The sequence below is a fragment of the Dermochelys coriacea genome, chromosome 5 (genome assembly GCF_009764565.3).
Source record: "Dermochelys coriacea isolate rDerCor1 chromosome 5, rDerCor1.pri.v4, whole genome shotgun sequence".
Lineage (NCBI taxonomy): Eukaryota > Metazoa > Chordata > Testudines > Dermochelyidae > Dermochelys > Dermochelys coriacea.
The window spans coordinates 58,694,371-58,705,951 of record NC_050072.1 but is presented as its reverse complement, the minus strand read 5'-3'; the positions used below and the strand labels follow the sequence as shown (position 1 = coordinate 58,705,951).

The following is an 11,581-nucleotide window of genomic DNA, read 5'->3' as shown; positions in this document are numbered from 1 at the left end:
CGCTGCCGCAGCCCGCAGCCCGCAGCGGGTAGGGGCGCTGCGCAGGCTCGTCCCGGGGGGCGGCGGCGGCGGCGGCCCGGCATGTCGGCGCTGGAGTGGTTCGCCCACAAGCCCCTGGGCGGCGGCATCTACTGGATCCAGGAGCGGTTCTACGAGTCCGGCAACCGAGCCAACATCTGGCTGGTGCGGGGCTCGCAGCGCGACGTGGTGATCGACACCGGCCTGGGGCTGCGCAGCCTGCCCGACTACCTCCACTCGGCCGGGCTGCTGGGGCCGGCCGCCGGGCCCGGGGAGGCGGAGGGCGGGGACAGGAGGCCGCTGCTGGCCGTGGCCACCCACGTCCACTTCGATCACGCGGGCGGGCTGCACCAGTTCGACGAGGTGGCGGTGCACAGCGCCGAGGCGGGCGCGCTGCTCCGCGGGGACAACTACGAGACCGTCACCTGGCTGTCGGACAGCGAGGTGGTGCGGCCGCCCAGCCCCGGCTGGAGCGCCCGGCAGTTCCGCGTGCAGCCCGTGCAGCCCACCCACGTCCTGCAGGAGGGTAAGGGCCCGGCGCGCCGCCCGGCCAGCTGTGCCGCGGGGCGGGGTGCGTGGGTGTGGGTGTGGGCGAGGGAAGCAGAGACAGCTCCATGGGGCGCTTGCGCTGGGGTCTTTACAGGGGTTTGTGTCAGGCGGGGGAGTTGTGTGTGTTCCGTTGGGCACGTAGGCGTGCGTTTGCTGGCACACACGTAGAGATTGAGCTGGGCACTTCTGTAGGTCAGCAGCGCCTACGTGTGTGTCTGTGTGTAAGTGCAATGTGGCAAAGAGGGTGAGTTGTGCATCTCTGTAGGGCAACGGGGTTTAGGTACAACACACAGTGATGCACTATCTGTATAGGTTTCAGAGTAGCAGCCGTGTTAGTCTGTATTCGCAAAAAGAAAAGGAGGACTTGTGGCACCTTAGAGACTAACAAATTTATTACAGCATAAGCTTTTATTTATTTACTTATTAGATGCATCCGATGAAGTGAGCTGTAGCTCACGAAAGCTTATGCTCTAATAAATTTGTTAGTCTCTAAGGTGCCACAAGTACTCCTTTTCTGTATAGTACATCTACACTGATCATGCTTGTGTATGCCTGGAGAGTTGGGGGGAGGGTCATCTGCATGTGCGTGCCTTACTCTGTATGTTTTTGGGGGATAAGAAAGTACATCTGTGTAAGACTGTATGCACTACTGTATGTGGGACGTGTGCATATGCTGCGTTTGTGTCTTTAATTTACGTCCAGGTGTTCACATCTGTTGTATACTTGCATCAGTTCACCTGTGTTTAGTGCTTCTAGATTAAATATCAGTTTATATACAGTGCATCATGTTTCTATGTATCTAAATATATACCTCACGTTTATAGTGTTAGTATATTGTATGACACTGAAATATAAAACATTTTTTTTATATAAAGGGCATCAGTGGATATGGTATGCTGTATCTGTGGTGTATTCGTATATGTTTGTACTAGATGTAGTAATCAGTCAATTTATATGAAGTGAATCATATCATAATGCATCAGGATATATGTTTATGGTGCATGTCTGTATAGTGCCTATGCATCAGTGTACCTCAGGTATCAGCTAAAGGGCTTGATTATTTGCAGCCTTGGCTTTGTCAGTCTTCTATACCTGTGCAAAGAAGGTGCAAAATGCTACTAGCAATACAAGTATGAGAGAATTCTGATTTTGGTATTGTTTTACACCCACTTTTCACTAATGTGAATGACTGACTGTGCAGGGTAGTGGAGAATCAGGTTTGTGGATTACTAATGGAAATAATTTTTATCAACTAAATAAGGCAAAAATTATTCTTCCACATCTGTTATAATTCTGACTTTCCTACAAGACCTCTGGGGAACAGAGGAAAAAAATTATAATGCTCATCTTTGATCTAGCTAGATAAAAACAGACTAAGTATTTTCCTCTCCAATGGGAAGCAGGCAAATCAGGAGCAGATAACACTGCCAGGAATGGTATCACCCCTCCGTTTTGTCTCTTCTGTTACAGGAAGACTTTTCACTGAGGGTAAACAGAATCTGGATCTAAGGCGAGAATTGTCTCAGTTACCAATAATTTGGAGAAGATGTGATGATGCATTCTTCCATCATGTAGAGCAGGGGGAGTCAATAGGCAGCCCCGGGGACAAAACTGGACTGTCAGATGCTTTTGAACAGATTGCAAAATCTTTTTATTTTTTATTTTCATTACTGGTTTTGCATTACTTTCTCAGGACCTTGACTATACCTTGACGAAGAAATTTGGACCTTGACAAGAAATAATTGATTACCCCTGATGTACAGTTTCATGATGGAAGTAATAATTCAGCATTATCTGTTGTTAATATGAATATTTCATGGTGAATTTTCTTTCAGAATCTCTTTTGATCTGTGTTAGCTTTTATGTTTGGAGTTGTGTTTTTTTGTTGGATGGGCATTGGAAATGTCTTGCAGATAAGAGTGGGGAAGAGCTGAGATTCCAAAGCCTCAACTCCCCCTCCTTAATTATTTTATACTGAGAAATCTCCCTCTGTCGTATTCACAAAATGAATAATAGGTATACCTATATTTTGCCCCCATTGATTTCAGAGCAAAGGAAGCAAATTTAGTTTTATTCCTTCCTCGGCAGCAAAGAAAACTGGTAGAGAATGTGCAGTGGAAAATAAGGTTTCAAACCTGTTACAAACTATATCACAGATAGAAAAGGAGTACTTGTGGCACCTTAGAGACTAACAAATTTATTAGAGCATAAGCTTTCGTGAGCTACAGCTCACTTCATCGGAAGCATTTGGTGGAAAAAACAGAGGGGAGATTGATATACACACACAGAGAACATGAAACAATGGGTTTATCATACACACTGTAAGGAGAGCGATCACTTAAGATAAGCCATCAGCAGCGGGGGGGGGAGGAAAACCTTTCATGGTGACAAGCAAGGTAGGCTATTTCCAGCAGTTAACAAGAATATCTGAGGAACAGTGGGGGGGGGGGGGGAATAACATGGGGAAATAGTTTTACTTTGTGTAATGACTCATCCATTCCCAGTCTCTATTCAAGCCTAAATTAATTGTATCCAGTTTGCAAATTAATTCCAATTCAGCAGTCTCTCGTTGGAGTCTGTTTTTGAAGCTTTTTTGTTGAAGGATAGCCACTCTTAGGTCTGTAATCGAGTGACCAGAGAGATTGAAGTGTTCTCCAACTGGTTTTTAAATGTTATAATTCTTGACGTCTGATTTGTGTCCATTCATTCTTTTACGTACAGACTGTCCAGTTTGACCAATGTACATGGCAGAGGGGCATTGCTGGCACATGATGGCATATATCACATTGGTAGATGCGCAGGTGAACGAGCCTTTGATAGTGTGGCTGATGTGATTAGGCACTATGATGGTGTCCCCTGAATAGATATGTGGACAGAGTTAGGGTGGGAGACAGGCCAGTCCTTGCTTACAGACAGCCCCCCAATCTGAAGCAAATACTCACCAGCAACCACACAACAGAACCACCAACCCAGGAACCTATCCTTGCAACAAAGCCCGTTGCCAACTCTGTCCACATATCTATTCAGGGGTAAAATATTAAATAAAGAAGATTATATAGACCAGTCTGGAATAGTTGTAGCGATAAAACATTTTAAAATTATTTGATTCTTCCACTGGGTGAAGTAGGGCACTATGTTTCATTTAATAAAACAAAAATACCCCCCTTCCCACAGTGTATTTAGGTGCAAAGGATGTATTTGTTTGTAGAGATAAAATATCCCTGTTGACCTTCGAGAACATTACTAGTTTTCCTCCTTTTGAATACTTTATAGCAGAGAGGGAGAGATGTTGGGTGAGTAATGTCTCTGCATAGATTGATAAGAGAGCTGGTTATAAAACAAGTGTGTATGTGAAAATAATTAAAACTGGGGATTGATTTCTCCATATTGGATGTAATAGTTTAAAATTTTTGAAGAGTTAAAATTATAATTATGTTTAGTTGGATTGTTGTGCTGCCCCCTCCACTCTAGCAATACAAAACCTTTATTTCTTGAAAGTAGCAATTGGTACAAGGTTGGGGAAGTCAACTTTTAGCTGTGTAATCACCTGTTGACTACACTGTCTAGCCTTTTCTTATTCTATACCTATTTAAAATCCCACTTAGTACAAGTTATTCAGTTTCAACTGTTTTTCCTTATCTTGTCTGAATTTGTTGTTAAAGTGTGAACGCTTCTCTTTTCCCTCTATTTGAATGATTTTAGTTTTAATATTAATAGGTACCATTCTCTCTTTAAGAAACCAATACCACAGTATTTGGATTATTTGAACTCCTTGGCCCTAGAACTGTTTGTGATAACCTCCATACTGATATTGTGCCTTATGAAGAGTTGTTTTTTGTTTGTTTGCAAGAGCTGAATTGCAGATTTAAAAAAAACTAAAAACATCAGAAGCACTCTGCAAAATTTATTACACTTCATAAAGATACGAGAGTAGAGTAAGGCAAATTAAGGGTCTTACCAGCTCTGAAAATGTTGAGTCTCAGGGCAGGTCTACACTTAAAACATTGCAGCAGTTGGAAACCTTAACTCTGATTTTTCTGAAACAGCATCAATTTAGCCATTTTACATGTATGTACTATTTTTATCTATGTTTGTATGTGTAAAATAGCAATGTTGGATAACAAATGTATACCATTATATACAAGTTATGCAACAAGTCAGAGTTAACATTGTTAGAAACTTCAGCTCTGAATTTTGTGACCAATGTAATTTATCAGCCCTAACAATTAATTGAGGTTAGTTTTTCCATTTACATTAGTCATATCTAATCTCTCGGACTACTAATGCCACTTTAATTTATTTATCCTGTCTAAAATCTCACTGAATTTTTAGCCTAAATTGTCTTTGTTTTATCCTTACATTTTTTGTTCCTACACTCCTGGTGTACTTCATTTTCTTCAAGCCATTCTGATGATTGTGCCTTAATTCTTCAAGTGCTTTCCCCCTCTTTGAATTTGGGCTGTTACATGCTGTCCATTTCTCTACCCTCTTCTTTCAATTTTTTTTCTAGTATGATGTTACTTTGGGTCTGGGAAGCCCATTGGAGCACTTCACAGCTCCAACTTCCTCCTCGCCACTACCATCTGGTTCACCACTTTGGACATTCTGTATCTTTTATATAAAATCATCAGTGTTCATGCTATTAAACTATTATCTAGGCCTTCCATGCATAGTCAAACTCCCTTTTGAGGATAACACCAATAGCCCCCCAAATAACTTGAAACTAACTAACTTGGCAGCAAATTTTCAGGTAGAGATAATACTATTTCCCTATGCTATGCACAGGGTAGTCAAATCTGCTTCAAGTTTTAATGTGATATTGGTGAGATCTCAAACCTTTGGCCTGGCATAGCAGCACTGATAAGTAGGGCCCTACCAAATTCACAGCCATGAAAATCTAGTCTCCCCCAGGAAATCTGTTTATTGTAAAGGTGTCACGGTATTGCCACCCTTACTTCTGTGCTGCCTTCAGAGATGAATTGCCAGAGCGTGGCAACTACTGGCCAGGAGCCCAGCTCTGAAGGCAGCGCCACTGCCAGCAGCAGCGCAGAAGTAAGGGTGGCAATACCATGCCACCCTCACTTCTGCGCTGCCATCAGAGCTGGGTACCTGGCCAACTCTCTGTTTGCCCAGCTGTGAAGAAGCAAGGGTGGTAATGGCCATGCCCCCCCCCACACACACTAGCTTTGTGACACCTTTAGGGTCAAGACCCCCAGTTTGAGACACTGATTTAAGGGCTTTACATGTTTACAAATCATGAATATGTATTTAAAACTATAATTACACCATAAACTTTAAGATTTAAATATCTGAAACAGTGAAATTCATGCTTTTTAAAATGTAATGACTGAAATTTACCAAAAATGGACAATGAATTTGGTAGAGCCCTAGTAATAAGTGTAACCCAAACAACTACAACACAGGTGCAAAATGCTGTCATTTTAGGGCCTGACTTTCAGAGGTGTTATGTGCCTCTAATCAAGCCTATGACTTCCGTAGTGCTTACTAGATTTCTCTTGTGCTAGCCGGTTATCAGAGCCAGAGTAGAACCAGTATTTATTTTGGTTCAATTCATGTTTGGGTTCGTTTGCATTCGGTGTGTCTGGGTTTGGTTCCAGTTCAAGCCACCAAACAAAAATAACAGTTCAATTTTTGGTTTGAGCCAGTTCAAATCAAATTTTAGTCTCAGTGGAAGTATACCTTCTGGTATGCTTATTTACTATTTTGTTGTCTTGTTTTATAAAGTAAGCTCACAGTAGTTTTTAAAATAGTAAGCCTAAAAAAAAGGTGAAACATTTATTTTAACTAGAAACCCAAATAATTTATTTTAAAGTTCAGGTTCAGTAGGTAGGACAAATTTATGGTTCAGATTTGTTTCTAGTTCAAGTAAAAATACTGATAAGAACTGGTTCTTCGGTTCCCATTCACTTTCCTGACTAGGACTAGATGTTTTTGTAATTTCTCCTTAATTTTTGGACTATCTAGTGCAGAGGTTCTCAACTCTAGTCCACCGCTTCTTCAGAGAAAGCCCCTGGCGGGGCGGGCCAGTTTGTTTACCTGTCGCATCCGCAGGTTCAGCTGATCGTGGCTCCAGACCAATGCGGGCTGCAGAAAGCAGTGCAGGCCGAGGGATGTGCTGGCTGCCCTTCCCGCAGCCCCCATTGGCCTGGAGCTGCGATCAGCCGAACCTGCAGACACGGCAGGTAAACAAACTGGCCCGGCATGCCAGGGGCTTTCCCTGGACAAGCAGTGGACCAGAGTTGAGAACCTCTGACCAAGTGCATGATGGCATGTTGAAAATCCTTCTTATTTCAAATTAGCTTCACCACAGTCATTACGAAAGTCCTGTATCATGATTAGGTTGTGGAAGATGATTGAATTTCCTTTAGAATTAGTTAATATCGCTCTTTAATCAGTAGTTTGTATGGAGGTACTTGTTGAAATAAGTCATATTTGTCCCTCCTCTCAGTGTCTAGACTTCGAAGTAGTAAATCTTACTTTTAACCACTTCTTTTAAATTAGAGATTTTTTTAAAGAAGAATAGAATATAAATGTTCAAATGCTTAATTAGCTATACTGTCTAGCCAGTTCTACATCATCAACCTGCACTTCTGCTGAAACTATCAATGCAATGGCTATTTCACTAAAAAAAACATTCATAGCTATGGTGATAGTGAAACAGTTCTTAAAAATCTGTTTTGATTATGATTACTAAAATATGACTACTCTAACTTTTCTTTAATTTCATATATCTCAGTCAATACTGGTTTTCTGAAAAGTAGTATATTTGGGAGCCAATCTTGCTTCCATTGTAATCATTTACATTGTTCTGTCACTGCAGATCTCAGAATAACTGTGTTGGAGTCCACAGAGATAGCTAAGTAACAATAAATTTTGATAGACCATAAAAACCTCGGTATTAAAAATGCAGGAAAAACCGAGGTTGGGAAATCAGTAGATTTTTAGAACGTGTGTTTCTTACTGCCCAAATTTCTTTATAGTTGAGATCACCTGATTAAAAATTAAGTCCCATTCCACATTTACAATGCTTGGTCTGTTTAGAGGATATACAATTTGCTTACTGCATAGACCGCTGTATACACTTTGGTTTTGGCTTACAATGCATAATAAATGCATATTTATATATTATCCCTTAATATATTTAAATCTGTAGGGGATGTGATCAACCTTGGTGACCGACAGCTGACTGTCATGCATATGCCTGGTCATTCAAGAGGAAGTATTTGCTTACACGACAGAGATCGGAAGATATTGTTCAGCGGAGATGTTGTTTATGATGGATCGATGATTGACTGGCTTCCCTACAGCAAGATAAGTGATTACGTCACAACTTGTGAGCGTCTTATAGAGTTAGTGGACAGAGGTCTTGTGGAGAAGGTACTTCCAGGGCACTTTAACACCTTTGGAGCTGAAAGGCTGTATCGTTTAGCTTCCAACTACATTTCAAAAGCTGGAGTTTGTCACAAAGTTTCTACCTGTGCCGTGAGGTCCATTGCAAGTTTAGCTCTTCGTGTGACAAATTCTAGAGTCACTTCTTAGTGTCAGTTCATTTTGTTAATATCAGCTATTGTAAAACCAAATGGCTTCTGAGCTAGTGTTGATAAAAAAACAAACAAAAGCAGTGCGTTATTAAAGAAAAGGCAGACTGATAATGAATGATCCATAAAGATTTTTATTTTTGCTTACTTTATTTTTATTTTATAAAATTAACACAAGCTATAGCTATGCGAAAGCTACCATCTATCTTTGTTTTTCAAGGCATGTTTGCACATGGATTATGAACGCTATTAGACTGTGGTTGGAAATGTATTGTTTTATTTTTGATATTATTCTGATGGATACATATGATATGCCCAAATGAAAAGTTTGACATTCAGGCCTGAAACTTAACTTTTTTTTTTTATGTGGTGTTAGGTTAAAGGCTCAATTAGTGTTTAAAGTGCATTTTAAAAATGGCTGAAATGTAATTTAGCTGTTAGTGCTATATTTGAAAAGATAACTGTAACATTCCATTGTCCTGTATAAGTACTGAATTCAACATCCAGTACATTTAATTTATTAAAGTGAATGTAACTTGAACTGTTTACTATTTGTTTATAAAGTGTTTCAGTACATATTGTTGCTTTTTGAAGAAGTAAAGTGCATTGCATTTGAGTCTCTGTTCCTAAAACAGATTAAACGCATCCATGAAAATTGCTAAGATATATCATTTCTTCATTAAAATTGACGTGTGTTTTAAATGATGTTAAACAAGTTAGTTTATATGTGCATAATTATTTAACGATTTAAATAGAATATAGATACTATTTTAAATGGACACTGTCTGATTATTTTTATATATATTTTACCTTCCTAACAAGTTTGACAGTGTTTTGTTTTCAAATTTTGTTTTTCCAGTTTAGCAAATTTCTTTTATCCACTATGTTTAAGAAGAGTTTAAAAATTAATCTACTTCTTTGTTTGCAATTGACTTTATACAAAGAGATGGTTTTATGTGATCATACCAAATTATATTTTGGGCTCTATTCAGAAGAAAATATCTATGGCTTTTCTGACCTAACAACATAAATTTTGGGAGAAAGAATGGTCTGCCATGGAAACTAATCACAAATTAATAACCACTCTTGCCCAGAAGTTATGGAAGTGAAGATCTTATGTAAATCATCTCTCCTCTCATGGCTATTTACTTCATATATTCTTCATCAAAAGCAGCACTGCAAATAGAGTTTAATAAAGGCGTGACACATTTATTTAGATTTTAACAGTGCCTGTTTAATGTATGCTGGAGCAAAACTGTAAGTGGGCAGGACAGATCCACCAGACTGTGGCTAGTCAGAGGACACGTTAGCAATTATATGTTCTGGTTTTGGTTTTTGTTTGAGGAAGAAATCTAAATTCCTTTATATGATTATGTGAAGGAATGATAGCCTCATTGTTGAGGTTAGTTCAGGAAGAACTATTTAACCCAGTTGCTATTTTCTTTAATACCAGAGATAAGAGGCAAAAAAATGGGCCTGAAAAGAGTCACTCAGTGAAGGGCCACAAAACAAACTTCAGATCATGGCCTCTCTTCTTTTCAGTTGACTGACATTTGTTCTTATCTGCATATGCTCATTGCAGTCTAAATAATATTCTGAAAAGCAGGCAGGTTGGCAGTTTGAGAACTGTTGTGGGAAGTAGAAAATTCAGAATGCCTGAAGAAGAATATTGTAGCTACCAAAGAAGGTTGGGTTTACATTGAATTGGCTGGATGACTTGCAGCAGCTGTTGTGGACCCCATGATTCAGTAATTGCCAAGAAAGGATGTTTTGTACTGTTTTAAACACAGAATTTGTGTTCCAGCATCAACTATTTCATACTACAGAGTCCTTAAATTCTGACTTCACTGGGTGTTTTGCCAGCGTCAAAGAGCCGTAATTATCAATAATATCAGTAAATATCAGTAATTGTCAGATTTTTTCCTCCACTAAGTTTTGCCTAAATCAGTAGTTGACCCAGTATAAACACAGTCCTGGAATGGTGTTTAATAGTATACTGCTGCTCCAGATACACAGAAAATCCTAGTGTTGTGAGTCTTAAAATAGCAACTATTTTTATATTATAAGAAATAACTTGTGAGGCAAGTAATGTCCTCTCTGTAAAATATTTGGAGGCCTTCCCCCTCAGACTGTATTTTTTTTTTTTGGTCAGATTTTGATCTTAAGAGTTTGACACTGTCCCTTTCATATTACTTGATTAAATATATTTAAAATCGGTTAAGTTTAAGTATTGCAAAATTTGGGGTGTTTAGAATAGTTTGTAAAAAGTCTGAAGCACTGTCTGTGTTAAGCTTGTTGTTTTCAATATAGTGGAGGTTTTACGGAAAAATTAAACTTGGTCTGTCTTCTATCAAAACTTTATTGATGTTGGCTGTCTCAGTTTTCTAGGAAAAACTGTATTGCATCTTATTTTGCCATGGATACTGATAATAAAAGTGTTATATCATAAGTGTCCAGTTTATAATTTTCATATGTCTTAGAATCCTAGAAATGTAGGGCTGGAAGGGATCGCAAGAAGTCACCCAGTCCAGCCCACCACACTGTGGCAGGACCAAGTATATATCTAAGGTGTTTGTCTAAATCTCCCTTGCTGTAGATTAAGCCAATTACTTTTTGTCCTACCTTCAGTGGACAGGATCATTGTCTTTACAACAGCCCTTAATCTGTTTGAAGACTGTTACACACACACACACACACACACACACACACACACACACACACACACACACACACACACACACACACACACACACACACACACACACACACACACACACACACACACACAGGTTTCTCAAAACTAAACATGTCCAGTATTTTTAACCTTTTCTCATAAGTCATGTTTTCTAAACTGACTATCATTTTTGTTGTTCTTCTCTGGAGTCTCTCCAGTTTATCCACATCTTTTCTAAAGTGTCTCACCTAAAACAGAACACAGTACTCCAGCTGAGGCCTTACCTGTGCAGAGTAGAATAGAATAACTAGCTCCTGTGCCTTAATGTATTTTTCTATATGTTTTAAATGGAATATTTTTCTTTAATAACAGAAAAATTAAGATCTTTGTTTAAATGGAAGAGGATATTAGAAATGTAAATTTTGTAATCACATTTCTATCCTAATAATGTAAACTGCACTGTAAACTTACTCATGATGCACAGATGCTGCAAGACCTGATTTTGGTCCTTTCTTTAGTAAAGTGTTTGTACCCAAAAAAAAAAAAATCTTAAATTTATTTCAGCAAAATCCACACAGATGAACATTGTATTATATAATTCCCTTGTTTTATTAAAAAGACTTCTGGCAGGAAGCATCCCCAAAAAATAGGAAGTACAATTTTGCACAAACAAAAGGATGTGGAGGATGTGTTACTCTAAATTTTAGGTGCCAATTAAATTAGCCTACAGTAGGGCTTCTAATTTAACAAAAGGGCCCTTGTGGCCCGCCTGAAAGGAATT

General features: G+C 39.3%; 1 protein-coding gene across 1 annotated transcript; it reads left to right on the top strand.

The window, feature by feature from the left end:
* Positions 1 to 31: 31 nt before the first annotated feature.
* Positions 32 to 10,482, top strand: MBLAC2 (metallo-beta-lactamase domain containing 2). The gene is made up of 2 exons (XM_038402395.2): positions 32 to 544; positions 7,742 to 10,482. The coding sequence occupies exons 1-2, from the start codon at positions 82 to 84 to the stop codon at positions 8,125 to 8,127; spliced, it is 849 nt and encodes a 282-aa protein (XP_038258323.1). The 5' UTR covers positions 32 to 81; the 3' UTR covers positions 8,128 to 10,482.
* Positions 10,483 to 11,581: the final 1,099 nt, after the last annotated feature.